The sequence below is a fragment of the Brassica napus genome, chromosome A4, assembly GCF_020379485.1.
Source record: "Brassica napus cultivar Da-Ae chromosome A4, Da-Ae, whole genome shotgun sequence".
In the NCBI taxonomy this organism is placed as follows: domain Eukaryota; kingdom Viridiplantae; phylum Streptophyta; class Magnoliopsida; order Brassicales; family Brassicaceae; genus Brassica; species Brassica napus.
In genome coordinates, this window is record NC_063437.1 from 16644167 (window position 1) to 16667288 (window position 23122).

Here is a 23122-nt window from a genome sequence, read left to right on the forward strand (position 1 = left end):
CACTGTAAACAAAACTCTCAATACACCACAACCATATGTTGCAACACACCATGAAGTCTGTGTAGCAGCCGCAACGGCTACATCGTATCATCCCGTCAACATATCACTGATGCGTTTGATTGATAGATATTTATGGAGAAGTAATGCGTTTGTTTGGTGAAAAAATTAGTTCCATATACATGTGTTTATGTAGAAACGGACTAGCGGATGGTTCAAAAATAAGGAAATACTTAAGAAAAAAGGAAATTGGATGTCAAGAAAAACAAAATTGTTGAAAATTTGGATAACTTAATAGGTTTAGTTTTGATACTTTCTTTCCCTTTTGTGTATGTGCAATAGATATACAATGACCGTCTCCAATGTAAATTTCATTTTTGTTTCTTTAGTTATTATATTTATTTTCACCATATTTATCTTTTTCTAGTTCTATCTATCTATTTTGTCTTGTGTTGCAAAGTCATGTTCATGGTTTAGAGATAAATGGATTGATTTTCAACAGTTATAGATTAATATCTTATAGATTAATTAATACATATCTTAGATATCATGTCTTGGTTAAAGTTTTGAGTGGCATTCTAGACTTCCATTCCACGATCATCAGCAAAACAAACAAAGATAACCGGATCTAATAGATGAAAGAACCAACAGAGAACCGGAATTAATTAATAGATGAAAGAGCCGACAAAGAGAACCGGATTTAACAAATAAAAGACCGACAAAGATAACCGGATTTAACAAATGAAAGACCGACTAAGATAACCGGATTTAATAGATAAGCCTTATAACATCATGAGACCGAAAAAAGCAGCAGCAAAAATCGGTTTAGGGTTTCCACTCGAGTATCTCTGCAGCGTCGATAGAGAGACTGAGAGAGATCGACAAAGGCCGTTAGAGATCTAGGGTTTATTCCTAGTCGTAGTCATGTGGAACAACAACGACGGTATGCCGTTAGCCCCTCCCGGCACCGGCGCCCCGATGATTCCGCCGCCGCATCCTTCTTACACCGCGCTCCCGCCGCCTTCTAATCCTGCTCCTCCTCCCGTCGAGCCTACTCCCGAGGAAGCCGAGGCGAAGCTCGAGGAGAAGGCTCGCAAATGGATGCAGCTGAACTCGAAACGCTACGGCGACAAGAGGAAGTTCGGATTCGTGGAGACTCAGAAGGAGGACATGCCGCCTGAGCACGTCAGGAAGATAATCAGGTGAGGCTTCTTCGAGATCCAGCTTCGTAGTTTCTTGATTATTGATTTTACTTGGATTGTGATTTCTCAGGGACCATGGTGATATGTCATCGAAGAAGTTTCGTCACGATAAACGTGTATACCTTGGAGCTCTTAAGTTCGTTCCTCACGCTGTGTTCAAGCTTCTGGAGAATATGCCTATGCCTTGGGAGCAGGTTCTTTATAACTGAATATCTGCTTAAGCTTCAGCTGTTTATTGATTGTGCTCTTGTTTATTAATCTATCTTAACTGTTTTCTTCCAGGTTCGAGATGTAAAGGTTCTCTACCACATCACCGGAGCTATTACGTTCGTCAACGAGATTCCATGGGTTGTGGAACCTATTTACATGGCTCAGGTGTGTTCTCTTTTCTTGCCTCTGTGTTTTCCATTTGAGTGATATTTATTCTTTTTTTTGTCTTGGTTTACAGTGGGGAACTATGTGGATTATGATGCGAAGGGAGAAGAGGGATCGTCGTCATTTCAAGAGGATGCGGTTTCCACCGTTTGATGATGAGGAGCCTCCACTGGACTACGCTGACAACTTGTTGGACGTTGATCCTCTTGAGCCAATTCAGTTGGAGCTAGACGAGGAAGAAGATTCTGCTGTGCACACTTGGTTTTATGACCACAAGCCACTAGTGAAGACCAAGCTGATTAATGGTCCCAGTTACCGGAAGTGGAATCTCTCTCTTCCGATAATGGCTACCCTTCACAGGCTTGCAGGCCAGTTGCTGTCTGATTTGATCGATCGCAACTACTTCTACTTGTTTGACATGCCGTCTTTCTTCACCGCCAAGGCTCTGAACATGTGCATACCTGGTATGCTACTTTCCTTATCTTCTGAAATTTTGATAATTTTGTTTCACTTTGGTTTTTTCTCTTCTAATGCTTTCTGTCACTCTTACCCAGGTGGTCCTAAGTTTGAACCTTTGTACCGTGATATGGAGAAAGGGGATGAAGACTGGAATGAGTTTAACGACATCAACAAGCTTATCATTCGTTCCCCTCTTCGAACTGAGTACAGAATAGCGTTTCCCCACCTGTACAATAATCGTCCCAGGAAAGTCAAACTCTGCGTGTATCACAGTCCTATGGTGATGTATATAAAGACCGAGGACCCTGATCTTCCTGCGTTTTATTATGATCCCTTGCTTCACCCGATAAGCAACACCAATAAGGAAAGGCGTGAAAGGAACGTTTTTGAAGATGATGGTGAGGATGACTTTATCTTACCAGAGGGAGTGGAACCTTTGCTGAAAGACACCCACCTCTACACTGACACTACAGCTGCTGGCATTTCATTGCTGTTTGCACCACGACCTTTCAATATGAGGTCTGGGAGAACAAGGCGGTCAGAAGATATTCCCCTGGTGTCAGAGTGGTTCAAGGAGCACTGGTAAGCTACTGGTCGTCTTCTGTTCTCTTTCCCTTTCATAATTTACTTGTATATTTACTAATACTTTTCTGAACTCATTTTCTGCAGTCCCCCAGCTTATCCGGTTAAAGTTCGAGTTAGTTACCAAAAGCTTTTGAAGTGCTATGTACTGAATGAGTTGCACCATAGACCACCTAAAGCCCAGAAGAAGAAGCACTTATTCCGCTCTCTTGCAGCTACAAAGTTTTTCCAGAGTACCGAGTTGGATTGGGTTGAAGTGGGTCTGCAAGTCTGCAGGCAGGGGTATAATATGCTGAACCTGCTGATCCACAGGAAGAATTTGAACTATCTGCATCTTGACTACAACTTCAACCTTAAGCCTGTTAAAACATTGACCACCAAAGAGCGAAAGAAGTCACGTTTTGGGAACGCTTTCCATCTCTGCCGTGAGATCCTCCGGCTGACAAAGCTTGTAGTTGATGCCAATGTCCAGTTCCGACTAGGAAATGTTGATGCTTTCCAGTTAGCTGACGGTCTGCAGTATATTTTCTCCCACGTTGGCCAGTTGACGGGTATGTACCGGTATAAATACAGACTGATGAGGCAGATTAGGATGTGCAAGGATTTGAAGCACTTGATATACTACCGTTTCAATACGGGTCCTGTGGGTAAGGGACCAGGATGTGGATTTTGGGCTCCAATGTGGAGGGTATGGTTGTTTTTCCTTCGTGGAATAGTTCCTCTTCTTGAACGATGGTTGGGGAATCTTCTTGCTCGTCAGTTTGAGGGGCGTCATTCAAAAGGAGTTGCCAAAACTGTCACGAAACAGAGAGTTGAAAGCCACTTCGATTTGGAACTGCGAGCTGCTGTCATGCATGACGTTCTTGATGCCATGCCAGGTTTCCATTCTTTCGAATGTGTTTTTACTTGTGTTTTCAATCATGAAATTGTCCTATAAACTTTTGGTTGATATTTTCTTGTTATGTGCAGAGGGTATCAAGCAAAACAAAGCTCGGACAATATTGCAGCACCTTAGCGAGGCATGGCGATGTTGGAAAGCTAATATCCCTTGGAAGGTCCCTGGGTTACCTGTGCCAATTGAGAATATGATCCTGCGTTATGTCAAGTCTAAGGCTGATTGGTGGACAAATGTTGCTCACTACAATCGTGAGCGTATCAGAAGAGGGGCTACGGTTGATAAGACTGTTTGCAGAAAGAATCTTGGAAGGTTGACTCGTCTCTGGCTAAAGGCAGAACAGGTCTGTACATTTTACTTAAATGTCTTCATTGATTTGCTTAAAAAAGTTCTATAAATAAGCGTCATTTACTGTTTCGAGTAAATTAGTTCCATGTATACTTCATTATCAGTTCTCTGATAATTATCCTTGTAAACCTGTCACAGGAACGGCAGCACAATTACCTGAAAGATGGTCCATATGTCACTCCAGAGGAAGCACTAGCAATTTATACAACCACTGTTCACTGGCTGGAATCGAGGAAGTTTTCTCCAATTCCATTCCCGCCATTGTCGTACAAACATGACACAAAGTTGCTTATCCTGGCCCTTGAGAGACTGAAGGAATCATACAGTGTCGCTGTGAGGTTGAATCAGCAGCAGCGAGAGGAGCTTGGTCTGATTGAACAAGCGTATGACAATCCTCATGAAGCTCTGTCTAGAATTAAACGTCATCTCCTCACCCAGCGTGGCTTCAAAGAGGTAGCTTGACCCTTCTCTATATATTGGAGCAATGGGTTGAACATATGTTGCCAAGTTATTGTAGTAAACTGATGGTGAATCCGTTCTTTGCAGGTTGGCATAGAGTTTATGGATCTGTACAGCTACCTGATTCCAGTTTATGAAATAGAGCCTCTGGAGAAAATTACTGATGCCTATCTTGACCAATACTTGTGGTACGAGGGTGATAAGCGCCACCTGTTCCCAAACTGGATCAAGCCAGCAGACTCAGAGCCGCCACCACTTCTGGTTTACAAGTGGTGTCAAGGTATCAATAATTTACAAGGCATATGGGACACAGGGGATGGGCAATGTGTGGTGATGCTCCAGACTAAGTTTGAAAAGTTCTTTGAGAAGATTGATTTGACCATGTTGAACAGGTATCTACTAGTTTATTAATGGTAAATTAATTCTCAGATTTGTGTGCTAATAAGTATTGTGTTATTTTTTTCAGGCTGCTTCGTTTGGTTCTTGACCACAATATTGCGGATTATGTGTCTGCCAAGAATAATGTGGTTCTGTCTTACAAAGATATGAGTCATACTAACTCGTATGGTCTGATTAGGGGGCTTCAGTTTGCCTCTTTCGTTGTTCAGTTTTATGGACTATTGCTTGATCTTTTACTTCTTGGTTTGACTCGGGCGAGTGAGATTGCTGGGCCACCACAGATGCCTAACGAGTTTATGACGTTTTGGGATACAAAAGTGGAGACACGTCATCCCATAAGACTGTATTCCCGGTACATAGACAAAGTTCATATAATGTTCAAATTTACCCATGAAGAGGCCAGGGATCTTATTCAGCGCTACCTTACTGAGCATCCTGATCCCAACAATGAAAACATGGTGGGATACAACAATAAGAAGTGCTGGCCAAGAGATGCAAGGATGAGGTTGATGAAACATGATGGTATGCTCTTTCTTTTTATGCTGTTCGATAGAAATTCATGCATGTTTTTGTTTTTGTGTCTCATTTTTTGTTCATCTTTCAGTCAATCTTGGTAGAAGTGTCTTTTGGGACATGAAGAATCGTCTTCCTCGGAGCATCACAACTTTGGAGTGGGAGAATGGCTTTGTCTCTGTCTACAGCAAGGATAATCCTAACCTGCTCTTCAGCATGTAATGTTTTATTCGAGTATTCTTGTCCAGTTGTTGCTAAGCGAGGTCTTCGTTGGGACCATAGTTTGTTAGTGCTTCTGTCATCACTAATACTCTTGCAACTGTGCCTGCAGGTGTGGATTTGAAGTTCGCATACTTCCAAAAATCAGGATGACTCAGGAAGCTTTCAGCAACACAAGAGATGGTGTCTGGAATCTGCAAAATGAGCAGACCAAGGAGAGGACTGCCGTTGCTTTTCTGCGGGTTGATGATGAACATATGAAGGTGTTTGAGAATCGTGTTAGGCAGATCCTTATGTCTTCAGGATCAACCACCTTCACCAAAATTGTCAATAAATGGAATACAGCTCTAATTGGTATATGTTACGAACGTGCTTTGTCACCACTGATAGCTTTTCATAATGCGTGGCTCATTAAGCTGAGTGCAACCTTTTTTTTTGTGTACAGGTCTCATGACGTACTTCCGTGAAGCCACTGTGCATACGCAAGAGCTCTTGGATCTACTGGTCAAGTGTGAAAACAAAATTCAAACAAGGATTAAGATAGGGCTGAACTCAAAGATGCCTAGTCGGTGAGCAAATGTTTTTATTAAATTATGGTCGACATGGTAGAGCTGTATATTAATGTTTCTGTAGTCTGATTCTTTTTTATTTCTCCTTGCCAGATTTCCTCCTGTTATCTTCTACACTCCAAAGGAAATTGGAGGGCTGGGAATGTTGTCAATGGGTCATATTTTGATTCCACAAAGTGACCTTCGGTACAGCAAGCAAACGGATGTTGGGGTAACCCACTTTAGGAGTGGAATGAGCCACGAGGAAGATCAGCTTATCCCGAATCTATATCGTTACATACAGCCTTGGGAAAGTGAGTTTATTGATTCACAGCGGGTGTGGGCAGAGTATGCTTTAAAGAGGCAGGAAGCACAGGCCCAAAATAGGCGTCTTACATTGGAGGATTTGGAGGTACGTAGCATACTTGTCATTTGTTACATCCTTAGATGATATAGGTTTTTGGGAGGATATCTATGTGTAGCCTTGTTCTTATTTTGGAAGCCCAAGTTTAAGATTATTTTGCTTTTTGTCAGGTTTCTAAAATAATTTTTTTGGCGTGTATGATAATGTGACAGGACTCTTGGGATAGGGGAATTCCTCGAATAAATACCCTGTTTCAGAAGGATAGGCACACGTTAGCGTATGATAAAGGTTGGAGGGTTCGGACCGACTTTAAGCAGTACCAGGTCCTCAAACAAAATCCTTTCTGGTGGACACATCAGAGGCACGATGGGAAGTTGTGGAACTTAAACAATTACCGAACTGATGTTATCCAAGCTCTTGGAGGTGTTGAGGGTATCCTTGAGCACACTTTATTCAAGGGGACATAGTAAGTCTTCTTTTCCTTTGTTTATCATTTTTTCATGATCACATTTTCTGTTCAGTTGCTCGCAACTTTTATTTAAGGGTATCACATCAAGTTTGCTAAACTTTTTTGTGCTTCAATTGAAATCAGTTTCCCAACGTGGGAGGGTCTTTTCTGGGAGAAGGCATCCGGGTTTGAGGAGTCGATGAAGTATAAGAAGCTGACGAATGCACAGAGGTCTGGTCTGAACCAGATTCCAAATAGAAGATTCACGCTTTGGTGGTCGCCAACAATTAATCGAGCGAATGTGTATGTGGGTTTCCAAGTGCAATTGGATCTGACCGGAATATTCATGCATGGAAAGATTCCTACACTCAAGATATCTCTGATTCAGATTTTCCGTGCCCATTTGTGGCAAAAGATCCATGAGAGTGTTGTTATGGATCTTTGTCAAGTATTGGACCAAGAGTTGGATGCTTTGGAGATAGAAACTGTTCAGAAGGAGACAATTCATCCAAGGAAGAGTTATAAGATGAACAGCTCTTGCGCTGATGTTCTTCTATTTGCTGCCCATAAATGGCCAATGTCAAAACCAAGCCTGGTTGCTGAGTCAAAGGATGTGTTCGACCAGAAAGCTAGCAACAAGTATTGGATAGATGTGCAACTTCGGTGGGGAGATTATGATTCCCATGATATTGAGCGTTATACTAGGGCCAAATTCATGGATTATACCACTGATAACATGTCAATCTATCCATCTCCAACAGGTATTTATTACTTTTCCAGTTTTGTTAAGCTTTTGCTTTTATGCAGTTCGTTTTATATTTTGAGAAAATTCGTGCAGGTGTCATGATTGGGCTTGATCTGGCATACAATTTGCATTCTGCCTTCGGCAATTGGTTCCCAGGTTCTAAACCTCTTCTTGCCCAAGCAATGAACAAGATCATGAAGGTACTAGAATTTTTTATATCAGGCTGGTCTTGTGCAGAGCTCTTTTTGTTTAAATATATAGAATTTTTAAGTCAACTTATCGTTTGAACTATGCATATTGCAGTCTAATCCAGCTTTGTATGTGTTGAGAGAGAGGATAAGGAAAGGTCTGCAGTTATACTCATCTGAGCCTACTGAGCCATATTTGTCATCTCAAAACTATGGTGAAATATTCAGCAATCAAATAATATGGTTTGTGGATGATACCAATGTCTATCGTGTCACAATTCACAAGACATTTGAAGGAAATTTAACGACAAAGCCAATCAATGGTGCGATCTTTATTTTCAATCCAAGAACTGGGCAGCTATTCCTGAAGGTACGTCTTCTTCTACCATTCTTTACATTAAGAATATGCATGTTGTGACGCAACTTCTTCTTTTTATTAAGTCCTATAGCATGCAGTTGGATGTTAAGTAACTGCTTTTTGTTTCTGTAGGTTATCCATACAAGCGTTTGGGCTGGTCAGAAGCGTCTTGGTCAGCTAGCGAAATGGAAAACTGCTGAAGAGGTGGCTGCACTTGTGAGGTCACTCCCTGTTGAAGAACAGCCAAAACAAGTTATTGTTACTCGTAAAGGAATGCTCGACCCCCTTGAGGTCCACTTACTGGATTTCCCCAACATTGTTATCAAGGGAAGTGAACTGCAGCTTCCGTTCCAGGCGTGCCTTAAGATTGAGAAATTTGGTGATCTGATTTTGAAGGCCACAGAACCGCAGATGGTCCTATTCAATATCTATGATGATTGGTTGAAGAGTATCTCTTCGTACACTGCCTTTTCAAGACTTATTCTGATCCTTCGTGCGCTTCACGTGAATAATGAGAAGGCTAAGATGTTGTTGAAGCCCGACAAGTCTGTTGTCACTGAGCCACATCACATCTGGCCCTCTCTCACTGACGACCAGTGGATGAAGGTAATTCCTCTGCCACTTTACATTTAGTTAGTTTCTTATTCGATAAGATCCCTCTTAACCTGATTTTGACTTTTCATTTAGTTAGTTTCTTATTCGATAAGATCCCTCTTAACCTGATTTTGTCTCTGTATCTACAGTTTTTTTTACTGGTCTCGAGTTATTTATAGTATATTATGCTTCTGTTTACTGATTCACAATTATGTTTAATTTCAGGTGGAGGTAGCTCTTAGGGATCTTATCCTATCTGACTACGCAAAGAAGAACAATGTGAATACCTCAGCTCTGACACAATCAGAGATCAGAGATATTATCCTTGGAGCTGAGATTACCCCACCCTCTCAACAGAGGCAACAGATAGCTGAGATTGAGAAACAGGTACCCTTAATTGTGATTTCTTTAGAACAAAAAACAAGTCTCTGCATATAATTATATGTTCACTGTGAACCTATTCTTCTTTGCAGGCAAAAGAAGCCAGCCAGCTTAATGCAGTCACAACCAGAACGGTAAATGTTCATGGTGAGGAGCTCATCGTCACTACCACTAGCCCCTACGAGCAAACTGCATTCGGTTCCAAGACAGATTGGCGTGTGCGTGCAATATCAGCTACCAACCTCTACCTCAGAGTCAATCACATCTACGTGAACTCAGATGACATAAAGGTTATAATCCAGTTTAAGTAAAAGCCTTCTCTGTTCTTTGCCCAATTGCCCTTAACATTAATTCTTGCTGTTCACAGGAGACGGGATACACATACATCATGCCAAAGAACATCCTGAAGAAGTTCATATGCGTAGCAGATCTTCGAACTCAAATTGCTGGATATCTATATGGTATCAGCCCACCGGATAATCCCCAGGTTAAGGAAATCCGTTGTGTTGTGATGGTGCCGCAGTGGGGAAGTCATCAGCAAGTGAACCTGCCGTCAGCTCTTCCTGAGCATGATTTCCTTAATGATCTCGAGCCATTGGGATGGCTGCACACACAGCCTAACGAGCTACCTCAATTGGCACCACAGGTAGTATTATTATATACGCATTTATCTTTTCTATACCTTATAGTTTCAGCCTGTTAAACCCGTTACTAACTGATGATGTCTGTGATTAGGATGTTACCGCTCATTCCCGCATTCTGGAGAACAACAAGCAATGGGATGGAGAAAAGTGTATCATCCTAACATGCAGTTTCACTCCGGGATCCTGCTCTTTGACATCATATAAGTTGACCCAAGCCGGATATGAATGGGGACGTCTCAACAAGGACACAGGCAGCAATCCTCATGGCTACCTTCCCACCCATTATGAGAAGGTTCAAATGCTGTTGAGTGACCGCTTCCTCGGATTTTACATGGTAAGGAGGAGCACCAGTGATAGTTTCTTTTTTTTTTGTCTTTGATGATGATATAACGCTGCTGATTTTTGAAAATTGTATTGTTGTGATATATAGGTTCCTGAGAACGGACCGTGGAACTACAACTTTATGGGAGTGAAGCACACGGTGGGAATGAAATACAGCGTCAAACTTGGATCCCCAAAAGAGTACTACCACGAGGAACATCGACCCACTCATTTCCTAGAGTTCAGCAACATGGAGGAGACTGATATCGCTGAGGGAGATCGTGAGGACACCTTTGCTTGACCGTTATATTTCTACCATGTTTTGTAACTTCCTTGCTAGACTTGTATTGTCGTTATGTACGAGTGCCTCAGTATTACTGCATTGTGTGTGTGGTAAGATTGTAATGTACCCAAGTTTAAGACCTTTTTTTGCCAGTAGAGCTAAATCTTTTATGTACATGAAAATCGCTCATGGTAAGTCGAGAAACTTAGTTTTTTTTTTTAAAATGCTATTTGAAATCTTCAGAGTTGGAAAGGCAACTAACTTTCTTGTAACAAATGGGGAAAAGTTTTTAATGTTCATAATCTTGTTGCCGGACGAGAGCGCTTCTGGGATATCAAAGTTTAGTGCTTATAAATTATAACCAAAAGGACACAACACAACCTTTTTGTCACCACCTATATGCCATGGCTTTTTGTCCCATGATGTATACGCATTTTCCGTTTCTTTCATGCAAATTCATATAGTCAAAGCTTTTTTGTTATGTTTATTAAAATAACCAAACCAAACCTTTTTAAAATTTTTATTACATAGCTGATCATATATGTCAAGCAAACCAACATGAAAACAACATTTCTAAGTTTTTAGTTTTAATTTTCTTTAATCTCTTCTTAATGAAGTTTAACTAGTTACTATAGAACTCAAAGAACTCAAAGATCAATTAAGAATAACTCAATTCTTATTAGCTTAAGAAAATATCTCAAAACTTAAGCTTTCACCAAGATCTCTCTAAACTCACAAGTTATGTCACAAGTTGACATCTCCTTATATAGATGTTAAGATTTCCTAATCTCATTAGTAAAACCATCCTTATCTAAAACAAAACTTAAATAGGATAATGATAACTTGGTCTCTAAGTTATCTTTCCAGTTTATCTCCAACAGTTACTATTATATTTTGTTTACTAAAAACTTTCATATATATATCAGCACCGTACTAGAGATTTTTTCCTTTTTATTTGCAACAAATATTAATATCGTTCCAAAACGAAATCGAAACAACCTAGCGGGTTTACAAGCAATCGTGGCATGAAATCACGTCGGAGAAACGTCCCTGAGGACCACAATACAATCCTTCAATGCCACTCACGAACATGCACCGAAGAATACTCAGAGAAACTCCCGCATGATCTCATAATCGAGATAGTTTCGAGATTACCGACGAAATCGGTGGCGAGATGTCGTTGCGTATCCAAGCTCGGGTCATCCTTACTCGTCCATCCATATTTCACGGAAACCTACTTGAGAAGATCATCTGCTAGCCCAAAGATCTTATTCGCCTGCGTAAAAGACGGCAAGGTATCCTTCTACACCTCACCTCAGCCTGATGATGACAAGGCGTCGTCTCCCAGCCGCCACTTATCATATGAACTTCCCCTTTGATCATGTTATTGATATATACAGACCTATGAGTGGTTTGGTCTGTATCAGAGATGGTCGGATCTTAAAAGGTAGGAAAACTGCAGCCATGGTGTGGGAGATATGCAACCCTAGCACCGGACAATCCGTTATTTTACCCAAAATGAAGTCAAGGAAGAGGACTGGTGCGACAAGCTTTTTCGGGTATGATCCCATTGAAAAGCAGTTCAAAGTATTGTCAATGTTCACTGACAATGACTTCTCTAGCGAGCATCAAGTTCTAACACTATCAACAACTGGGAAACTGTCAGTGAGAATTGTCGAATGTGGCATACCCCACTGTCCTCTATCTGATGGTATATGCATCAATGGTGTTTTGTACTACAAATCTTCCACCGAAAAACGGGTCCGTGGAATAATGTGCTTTGATGTCAGGTCCGAGACGTTCAGATTTGTTAAAGTCATGGAACCTTTCATCGGAGCAGTGCATCCTCAAACAACTCTGGTAAACTACAAGGGTAAACTGGCTTCAGTTATGTCGGGATGGTCGTATAACTTTATTGGTGAAACATGTACAAGTTTTGTCATGTATGTTGTACAAGACCTGGAAAAACAGGAATGGTCCAAGCATAATTACAAATTTGCTCCTGGGCTGATTGATGGATTCTTTGCTGGAGTGACTGTTGCAGGTGAGTTAGTGTTGTCGCCAAAGTTCCCATCAAGTCCTTTTTATGTTTTTTACTGCTCTCTTGAGAGGAAATCTATAAGAAGAGTTGAGATCCAAGGAATGGGAGGGTTCAAACAAGTTTATACATTTGTAAACCATGTGGAGGATGTGAAACTTATGCGAACGGTTTAGGACAAGTCTGGCTATTCTTTAAGTTCTCATCCTCACAAGGGTCATAGATGGTTTATTTTTTTTAATTTTTTTTTTAAATGAATTATTGGATGATTTCTATTCTCTTGTCTATGTGATTAAATTGATCTGTTCTAGATAACACATATATTCTCATGTTCATATATTCTTCTTCTCTTTTCTATGGTACTATAGCCACTATTATAGAAAGGTCCAGACCACCCAACCTAACTTGACTGCAAATGCCACGGACACGATTTATATATATAGTAAATAGACTATTAAAAGATCAGAGCGTAGAAAGACTCCAACCAAACCAAAGCAGCTTTAACCAGGTAAAGTAAAGAGACTTGTAAACAATATAGCAGTATACGTGCCAAAGAAGATAGAAGTGGAGAAAGCAATACTGCGAACAAGCATATCATAGAACTAAAAAGACTTGATATTCTTTAGCCCCCAACTCCAAACAAATGAGTTAATCCATTTACAGAAGCATCAACTAGTAACAAAGCAGAAAGAAAGTGAAATGCTGTTTCTGAATCTCAGAGTCCTCCTATATTCCACCAGCAGAAGTGGTCTATCTACAAGAAAAGAAAAGCTAACACCTAAACCCAACCAATGTATCAATATCATACGTGTACCTAGCGCATTAGGGAGAGAAGTCGCAATGCAAATCAAGCGTCGTCGTAAAAGGAAGTGACAACATCTGTATCCTCAAAAGATCCCAAGTCCGGAAGAGCGTTGACGTTTGCGTATCCTGAGGTGAAAAAAAGCAGGTCCAAGCCGAAGCAGTCCTCTATTAGAGAACAAGCCCAAGTCAGGCCCAAGACCCATTTATCTTAGGGTTTCCAGCAATCTAGACTATTATATATGTTGTTATGAACTCTTGTGTAAATAACTTTGGTTGCCATAGTTGCAGCCACATTAAATCTTTTTTATGATATTAATCAATCTTGTTAGCTCTTGGTGACAACTCTAAAGCTTCTTCTCTTTAGTTTCTTGATCATTCAATAAAGCTCTATGAGCTATTAGTCTTTCAATAAGCTATTTAGAGCACAAATCTATTTTATGTTCAAATGTTATCATCCTCATCATTGCTACTTGGAACATCATTGAGAGTCTTGAAAAACTGTATACGTTTTGTAATCCGGATCAAGAAAGATAGCTTGAACCCCTTCTTTACGTGTTGCTTTGGCATCTCCTTCCAAGACTCTGATCTCTTCATCCCTTAGAAACTCTTCTTTGCTCAGAACCTTGTTCGCAGGAAGCATAAGACGTGCCTGGCTCTGCTTCACGTCACTCGCGGACAACACTTTATCGGCGATAACAAGTCGTGCCTCCATGCCGTTGGATCTCCTCAGAGCTTCAAGAACCCACTTTGGTGGCTGAGGCTCTACCATCGTGCGTAGGTTTAGAGAGAGATACTGACGAGGCTTCCTTCGCAAGAAAATGGAGAAATAGAGAGTGCGAGGAGAGAGATGATGATGATGATAGATTGTGAACTTTATATAGTCGTTGTTACGAGAGAATATGTATGACGTCAGCACTAACCCTTTCTTTAAATGCCTCTTTTTATTATTTTTACTCCTACTGGCCTAAACAGATTTATCCTGAAGTGAAAACCGAATAGTATCTAACCAAAAAAATTATATCGAACCGGATTTCAAGAGTTACCCGATATTTTATCAAAAAGTTTGAATTATCAGATATTTATTTCTTCTGAAAATTTGATTTGTGCATCAAACTTACCAAATTAACTGAAACTATTTGAGTAATTTGGGTAAGTTTAATGGACAATCTAAATTAACTGAAACTATATGTGCAAGTTTAAACTATTTGTCATCAACAGTTTAAACTCGGATTTGACCCGAAATCTTCTCAAATATTAGTCAGTTTTTAACTTTGTTATCCTAATCGAACCAAAAATTAAAATAACCAAACTAAAATCAAATCGAATTTCATAAATAACCAAAAGAATCATATATCTCTAAAACCGAAAAATCAAAAGTTGAAATAAGTGAAAAAATCAAACCAAGTGTCCTAACTACCAGTTTCTTTATTTTATTTTTTGTAGACTGGCTATAATCCTTTTTTCTATTTTTTATATTTTTGTTTATAATCATCTTCATTTTGTTTGTATCTGGTGATTTTGACATCACGAAGATTTTACGTTGCTTAACTTTTGAGCTAATTTTTATGTTTTTAAACAACTGCCAATTTTATGAACGAGGGAGTACTAAAGAGGGTAAAAACAACTGCCAATTTTAATATTTAGTATTAGTTTACTCAAGTCATCAACAGTTTAAACTTTTCTAGTTTTGTGGGTTAAATATGATCTTTTTATTTTTGAGTTAGAGCCCACAAATTATTGTGTTTTTGATATTGAACTTTAGTTTCTAAACTGTTGATGACTTGAGTAAGAAGTTTAAACTGGCACATCATAATTAGAATCCATCTGAGTTGTTGTCATTTGTTAATCTCATGATGTGGCTTAGGGGCCATTTCTGTTTCTCACTGATATGATGCCGGTTGCTCTAGGTAAGCTTCCAAGTTAAGTTCATCGACTATGATCTGCTCCTTTTGTGTTAGGCTATATTATCAAGTAGGACAAGATAATTTGTTGTGTTTGAAAAGGAAACACATGAACAAATGGGTTGCAAGTATCTTGAACATGATTTTATTTTGTGGTGGTGTTCATGCTATGTTGTTTTCTTTTGTTTGAGCTTGTTAATTAACATTCGGTCCGGCCACATTCAGTACGGACAGATGTTCGCAGGTGCCATTTCTTCTCATCATCTCTGGTGAATCAAAGTTTAGTCTTACTTACAACATATATTATGAGTTTTTTTTTACTTGTTGATCAAGTCACAGATGGTTTGATTTTGTGTAGTTGACTAGCTGTACACATTTCGTGATACTGCTACCATGTCTTACATCAATCACTGCACTAGCATTTAACACGATCCACACATCCTCCATGGACACCAGAGGGATATGTTGAAGCATTTCTTTATGTCTCCACGGAGAGTTGAAATCACTAGGAACCAAACTTCAAAAATGTTGGTGCACCAAAGGATCCACCTGCTTCTCACTGATAAGCTGTATATTATATGTTATTTACTTGTCTGCCAATGATGATATAACTTTGGAAGCCGAACCAGTCATTTGTGTACTTTTGTAGTTAGTGTTGTAGGCTCTAGTACTCTTAGAGCTGTCTCTCTTCTATGGGAGAGTATTAGTTTGTTAATCTAAACCCGGCCTACTTTAAAGGGTTCTGATGGCTCTGTTAGCCTCTCTTACACTTTGGTCCCATTCCTTTGAATTCAGATCAGATCCTAACTCTCGATTCAGCGTCCGAAACTTTTGCGGCGGCGTAAAGCGTATTGCCGTCACGGCTCACCCATCCAAAAAGACCCTTTTACCACGAAGCACAACTCTGGCCCGCCCGGCGTTAGCACTCATTCTTCTTTGAGCTTTGGGAAAATCTGAGAACTCGTAATAACTCCTCGTTTTGGAAAGCTACTGTAACTTGTTAAGCTAGCAATTTTTTTAAGCGAAAAAACCGAAGTAAAAAAAAAAAAGGGTAAAATCTGTGAGTTTGGAAAATAACTTGGTGAAGTCTCGAAAGCAAAACAAAAAGATGGTGCTTCGTATTCGTAGGAACCAATTAGTTGATTGGTGGAAATTTCGTAACAGATTATAAAACCAGGTTCATTTTGCAATGATTGTTTGAAAAAATATTGTATGTCCCGACGTCGTTTAATGAATCATAAGTTTTCTTCCTTGCTCACAAGCTTGAGTCTCAAGGTTCCTCTCTTTCACTCTCTTGTTAGAACTCTGCTTCTTCTTAATTGATGATATAATCATCTGTTTAGATGAAAAAGGAAGACTTTTGATTCTTGAATGCTTCTATAGATAGAGCTATATATTCATACGGATCCAAAGGTTTCTACTTGTCTGTCTATATAAGTGTTTGTTGGAAGTAGTATAGAACTTTACATGATCTATGCTCTCATTGGGATTCTGTCCTTAGGTATCATCGATTCGTTGGAGATGCTGTAGTCTTAAAGGACCCAAAAAATTCAGATAAGTGTCTAATAAGAAGATTAGCAGGTGTAGAAGGATTCGAGATGGTATGGGTGATGATGATAAGGAGGAGCTTTTTGTTCTCGAAAAGGATCAGTGCTGGGTAGTAGTTGAAAACAAGGAGATCACAGCTAAGGTACAATCACTTCTTGGGATGCTCTAAAGCAAAAGTATACTTCTCTTTCTTGTTGACTTCATCACACTTTGTGTGTGTTGGTTTTGAACAGGAAGCATATGATAGTCGTTACATTTGGTCCAGTTTCAACAGCAAACATTGTTGGAAGAGCTATGTATTGTCTGAGAACAGCTGTGGTTCATGGTCATGGTCCTGTTCGAAACAGGTACAAAAAAGCTGAAAGTCTTTCTTGTCTCTTAGTAAAACAGTTTTATCTTTGGTTTTGCTTACACTCTTAAAATGCTTGTGAATCAGTGACACTACACTACAATGGGACGAGATTCTCTAATCCTGGCGATAGAATTGGACATGGAAGAGATGGCTAAAAACCACAAGGCACAATAAAGAGACACTTTTGTATACTTGTGTCACAGCTAAATTGCGTTTTTTGTTTTAAAAATAATTGTTGTTAATAAAAATGTGTATACTATAGAAAGACAGGCCAGTTAATAAAATTGGGTTTCTAAAATCTCAAGTCGATCAAAAGATTTTTAGAAATAACTCCAATAAAGGTGTATACATGATTTTCTACTTTAGTTAATTGGGTTTCCATTTTATTCGTCAGGCCAGCTTATAAAATTGGCCCAATCCGTTACGAAGGTTCCAAAAAAGAAAGAAAAAATGGTGGTTCAGCTGAGAACGAACCAGCAGGCCATAGCAGGTCTGAGTGGCGCCAAGCCGTTATCCGTCCACTGCAGAGAGCGGGAAGTAGTCGCTGCTCTGTGAAACCAGCCTGACGCATTACCCTCCGACTTTAGCACCCACCTGACCCGAGCCTTCGCTCGAACCAGACAGATAACTCTCCGCTTGGACTGGGCAGCTCAGAAACTTGCCACAGCAGACCCGACCCGTGGACCACACCAGTGTTCCACCATCTTATTGTCCCCACTCGGGTCACAAGCTCTCGTTACTTAGCTCGACGCTGGATTGATGCTTCTGTGACCTATATAAAGAAACGTAAAATGGAAAGAACAACCGATGTGGGATGTTAGACAAACTTACGTGGTCTAGAGTTTTTATTCAGGCCCATGAAACTTAAAAGCCCAAGAATGCTACCCAAGTCAGACGTGTGTGACTAGAGATGTCAGCCCAACCCGTGACCCGCGGGTTCGGCCCATGTAAACCCATCACGGGGCGGGCTTGGACAAGTCGTTTGATGTCCAGGAATTTGCGGGTTTAGCGGGTCTAACCCAAGCGGGTTTGCGGGTGGCCGGGTCATAACCCGTCACGGGTTAGCGGGTTCGCGGGTTGTCCGCAAATTAATGGATCAGTTCTTCGTCTTCTCTTACTAGATGCATCAAACCGTTCCAACTTTGATCGCCTTCAACAGATTTCATGTTTGAGCTATTGCATGCAAGAGATTCGATAAGATCAGTGATTGCAAGCCTTCGATGGAGATTACGTCCGTCTCCTGCAGAGATTAGAGAGTTAGTGTTTCCTCTGCCTTATTCTTCCCTCACAAGCTTTAAATTGTCAAGCCTTCGATGGAGACTATGTCTTCTTCAACTCTCGCTCATAGCAGGTTCATCTTTCTTAGACAATAATTCCTTAAGTTTGAGTTGTTTTTCCTTGATCATTAATTTTTTTTCTTTTATTTTTCAGACTTTTTGCTCAACAAATACCACCGGATGAGCTTTATTCTGCTATTGTTGTTCTGTTACTGAATACAATATCAAGGTAATAAGTTCTGATACAAGCGATTCATATTTGGGCAATTCTTATTCAAAACACTTTGATAACCTGCGATGGTTACTCTTGCCTTAACTGTGGGTGTTTGTGGTGCAAGAGCTGCTACTCTGAATATGACACAGAGGATAGTCAGGAAGGCATTAAGAAGCTTTGAAGAGAATGTGATGGTGAGGTTTATGAGTTGAGATGTCTCATAAAGTCTACAACTTTCTTGCATAGAGTCTGTGCATCTTCATTAGATTACAGAGTGTTGGCAATTCATTGAAAAGAAAAACTGTAGCTCCAGTTTCAGAACTTACTCGGGTACATACACTTTCTTTCTTGAAACTTTGTTCAATAGTTCAAGATTTTGATTATGGTTATGGTTGGAGCTAGTTAAACTGTTGCAAAGTGAAAGATTATCTTTGTTTTCTTCTATTGAGTTAGAGATCTTTTATTTTTTTTTATTTTTTATTTGGGTTCTGCAGCTCTTATTGACCGAGACTGGAGACGATCTGGTTGTTTTATTTAGAAAAATGAAATGGATATAGGTGATGCCCTTCTTGTCAGTGAGCTTGTTGAGCATTTCTTTAAGGTCAACCATCCATACTTCTACCTCACGTACCAGGTTACAACTTTGATTTTACTCACAGTGATGATTCTTAGTTATTGGCTTGTATAGATTTTGGTGATCATGTTAGAATAAGTTTGCTTTGGCTTGGTTCTTAGTAAGATTTTTTTCTGAATGTAAAGTTTTTGTTATGTGGAATCTGGATTGATAGCCTGATAGGAAAAGTATATATACGATGTCTAGCTATTATAAATATGAATTCAATACTTCTAGTCTTGATTCTCTTGAAACTTGAAAGCTTCTGTAGTTCTGTCGTAACTAGAGGTTGGACTGATTAGTATTTACTAATGTCTAATGATTAATAAATTAATGAATCATTAATTCATTAATTAACTAAAAACCTAAATGTCTGCAGCCTTTTTTTTAACCTAATAGTTACGTAACCACTAACCACATTTTCTGAAGTCTAAAAGCAAAAAACTGCCCTTGAGTTTTGACTGCAACGTGATCTCAAAGGCTGATTCAGAAGGGAGCTATGGATTCTGGGGGTTTCTCAAACTTGATGTCAATAGATTTTGAGACACAGGGAGTTCTTGACGCTGCAAACACTGAAGCAGAACGTACCAGATATGATGGATCTCAGCCATCTCAATCTCGTAGAAGGAGAATCATTGATGTTGAAGATGAATCAGATGATGATGCCATGGAAGATGATTATGAACCGGTAAAAGAGAGGGTTTCTGCCAATGCTGATGGCTATCTAAATAAGAGAAAGAAACAGCAGGTTCAGGCTGAGGGTGATAATGACAAAGGGATGTCATCTAAGGCGCAACAGAGAAAGATGCATAAGGGAAAGGGTGATCATGGTGGCAAAGGGAAGCCGCAAAAGAAGAAACAAAAGACTGCTGATTCTGAAGACGAGTCAGGTGATCATGATAACGGAAAGTCACCGGCTCAGAAACAGAGGAGACAATACTCACCTGTGTGGCAAGATTTTGTAGTGGTTACTAAGAAAGATGGCTCTGAAAAAGCACAATGCAAGCACTGCAAAATTGAATACGCACATGACTCTCACAACAATGGGACTAATGTTATGAGACGACATCTACTGAAGTGTAATCTTAAGGCTACGACTGGTGATGTTCGTCAGATGGTGCTCAATGCAGAAGCGAAACTGCAAGCAAAAAAGTATGATCACACTGTTTTTCGTCAGATGGTAGCAAAGTGTATCATTCTGCATGATTTACCATTTTCATACGTTGAATATGAGAGGGTCAGATCTGTTTGGACATACTTGAATGCAGATGTAAAGTTTATCAGTCGCAACACAGCTGCAAAAGATGTTTACAAGTTCTATCAGAGTGAGACAGATATTCTGAAAAAAGAATTGGCTACTCTTCCTGGAAGGATTAGCTTTACTTCTGATCTGTGGACGGCAATCACACATGAAGGTTATATGTGTTTGACAGCACACTACGTAGACAGAGACTGGAAATTGAAGAACAAGATTCTTTCGTTTTGTGCTCTACCGCCTCCACATACAGGTTTTCAGCTAGCTATGAAGATTCTTAATGAACTGGAAGAATGGGGTATTGATAAAAAAGTGTTTTCAGTCACACTTGACAATGCTACAAACAATGATTCTATGCAAGATATCTTGAAATCTCAGCTTGTGCTGCAAAATGATTTGGTCTGTGATGGAGAATTCTTTCATGTTAGATGTTCTGCGCATATCCTCAACCTTATTGTTCAAGATGGACTCAAAGTAATCGGCAATTCCTTGCATAAGATCAGAGAGAGTATCAAGTTTGTCAAAGCATCTGAATCTCGTGAGCTGCTCTTTGCTAAATGTGTTGAATCTGTACGTAATAAAGAGAAGGCTGGGTTGCTTTTGGATGTTACCACAAGATGGAATTCAACATATAAAATGATTGATATGGCCCTGAAGTATCAAGCAGCGTTTGGTCATCTCAAACTTATTGAGAGGAGTTACAAGTTTCACCCAAGCGAGGATGAGTGGAGAAGATTGAAGGAGATGTGTGATTTCCTGAAGCCCTTTGATGAGATTACTCGCCTCATGTCAGGATCGACATATCCTACTTCCAACTTGTATTTCATGCAAGTGTGGAGAATTCAAAACTGGCTGACACAGAATGAAACAAGTAGAGATGATGTTGTCCGAAGAATGGTTATACCGATGAAGGAGAAGTTTCAAAAATATTGGGAAGAAGTCAGCGACATCTTTGCTATGGCTACAGTTTTAGATCCACGTCTGAAACTAAAACTTGCAGAGTTTTGTTTTGGTAAAGTTGACAAGAACTCTCTGGAAAGAAAGATGAAACATTTGCGTGAAAAACTGCAGACCTTGCTTAGCGCCTATGAGAAGAAGGAAACATCAAATTCTCCTTCTGCAGAAACACATGAAGCTGGTCCAGACCAAGTTGCAGGGGATGAAGAAAGTGGAAATTTCAGCAATTATGATGTGAGTTTGCTTTTGACTCCTATTTTTTTAACTCTCTCTTAAATAGTGATTTAAACAACACCTTAAGAACATATAATACTTGATTTTCAGGACTTCTTTTCATTCTGCAAAGCAAATGTTGTTGTTAGTGGAAAATCACCACTGGAGATATACCTCGAAGAACCACCTATAGACGGAAAGGTGTTTGCGAGTTTGGATATCCTGGACTATTGGAAAGATAACTCGAAACGTTTTGGTGCATTGGCTTTAGTGGCGCGTGACCTTCTTAGCATACCTATCACAACCGTACCTTCTGAATCGTCTTTCAGCATTGGGTCCCGAGTTTTGAACAAATACAGAAGTCGTCTGCTACCAAAACATGTTCAAGCACTGATATGTAGTCGAAATTGGTTAAAGGGATTTGAAGCTTACGAAAATGGTAATATTTTTTTTATTATAACAGCTAATTATGTCTACTATAATGCTTCTTGGTCTTCATTATAGTTAGCTAACTCATTTTGGTTCAAATATGTAGAGGAAGATGAAGAATATGTTGATGATGAGACATTACCATCCTTTGAATCCATTATCGATGAAGAAGATGACGCTTGAGGAGAATCGTTTTATTAGTGTTTCAGTTTAGCTTGTTGGTTTTCATATTTCCATTTAAAATTTTAAGTTTGTTCACTGGAATTTATTTGGTGTTGCTTTTGAACTACTACAGTTTGTTGCTTTCATGTTCTTTACGTTGATTTATTGGATTTATGTTTAGAGAACTAACATGTTTTTTAACCTGCAAATCAAATGTTATAAGGAGAATAAACAGGTGCGCTTCTTTCTTACGAGTTGACAAAATTTAGACTTTGTCTTCTGAAATAAGCATGTGCGTTAGGTGGACTGAGTCCACGTGAGAATATGTGTAGTTTTTTTCTGAGTTTGAATTTTTCCTACCTCACGTAGGAAACACAAAAGCACAATTATAAATTAACCAAGATAGATATGAGCAAAGGTCAAAACAGAGACCCTATTAGTATTAGTATTATTAGACATTGAACAAAGGTCATAACACGTTTTCTTTTGTAGGTAACCCGCGGGTCGTCCCGCAAAAAAAGTAAACTAAGCTGGACGGGCTTGGACAAGACATTTCTGGCCGCAACCCGCCACGGGCCAACCCGCACGGGCTGATGAACTGACTGAACCGCTGCGGGTCTGTCCATATGGACGCGGGTCAACCCGTTTGACAACTCTATGTGTGACATTTGATCAATATTGCCAGTCAGACGTTTGGGAATTTGATTGAATACATTTGTGTACTTAACATGATTATGAAGCTATTTCGGTGTAGGACTTTACTTGATTGTCTTAACGCACACATAGTTTTGACTTATTCCCTACCATTCGCTCTCTGATGAATCACTGTGTTGATCTGGTGTTACAAGCATGATCCGGCACTAATCAGCATGTACTAAATAGTAAACAATAGTCAATAAGCGCTCAGGTTCAATTTACCTTTGTGTTATTACGAGATGAAGAAAGTTTTCTATCAAGAGATATTCAAGTCTCTTTATCTGGCTAGAGATATAGGATTTATACCCTCCTTACTCTATATGGTGTTCTTTTGGTATCAC

At 39.7% G+C, this 23122-nt stretch overlaps 2 protein-coding genes and 3 pseudogenes across 2 annotated transcripts; 4 read left to right on the top strand and 1 right to left on the bottom strand.

Moving 5' to 3' along the window:
* Positions 1-796: 796 nt before the first annotated feature.
* LOC106447039 (pre-mRNA-processing-splicing factor 8A-like) lies at positions 797-10551 on the top strand. Its single transcript, XM_013888883.3, has 24 exons — positions 797-1199; positions 1270-1393; positions 1482-1574; positions 1648-2038; positions 2129-2615; positions 2703-3493; positions 3585-3853; positions 3997-4311; positions 4405-4709; positions 4784-5238; positions 5321-5447; positions 5561-5802; positions 5894-6017; positions 6111-6408; positions 6573-6826; positions 6953-7569; positions 7647-7753; positions 7857-8111; positions 8232-8705; positions 8919-9080; positions 9167-9364; positions 9442-9720; positions 9810-10052; positions 10149-10551. Exons 1-24 carry the CDS (start codon positions 922-924, stop codon positions 10338-10340), a joined length of 7080 nt encoding a protein of 2359 aa, XP_013744337.2. The 5' UTR covers positions 797-921; the 3' UTR covers positions 10341-10551.
* Positions 10552-11347: 796 nt separating this feature from the next.
* On the top strand, positions 11348-12641 carry LOC106434549 (annotated as a pseudogene).
* Positions 12642-13207: 566 nt separating this feature from the next.
* LOC125608402 lies at positions 13208-14037 on the bottom strand (annotated as a pseudogene).
* A 2258-nt stretch (positions 14038-16295) lies between these two features.
* Positions 16296-17139, top strand: LOC106448781 (annotated as a pseudogene).
* Positions 17140-19003: 1864 nt separating this feature from the next.
* Positions 19004-22106, top strand: LOC125608223 (zinc finger BED domain-containing protein RICESLEEPER 2-like). Its single transcript, XM_048778205.1, has 4 exons — positions 19004-19090; positions 19560-21515; positions 21606-21933; positions 22030-22106. Exons 1-4 carry the CDS (start codon positions 19004-19006, stop codon positions 22104-22106), a joined length of 2448 nt encoding a protein of 815 aa, XP_048634162.1.
* Positions 22107-23122: the final 1016 nt, after the last annotated feature.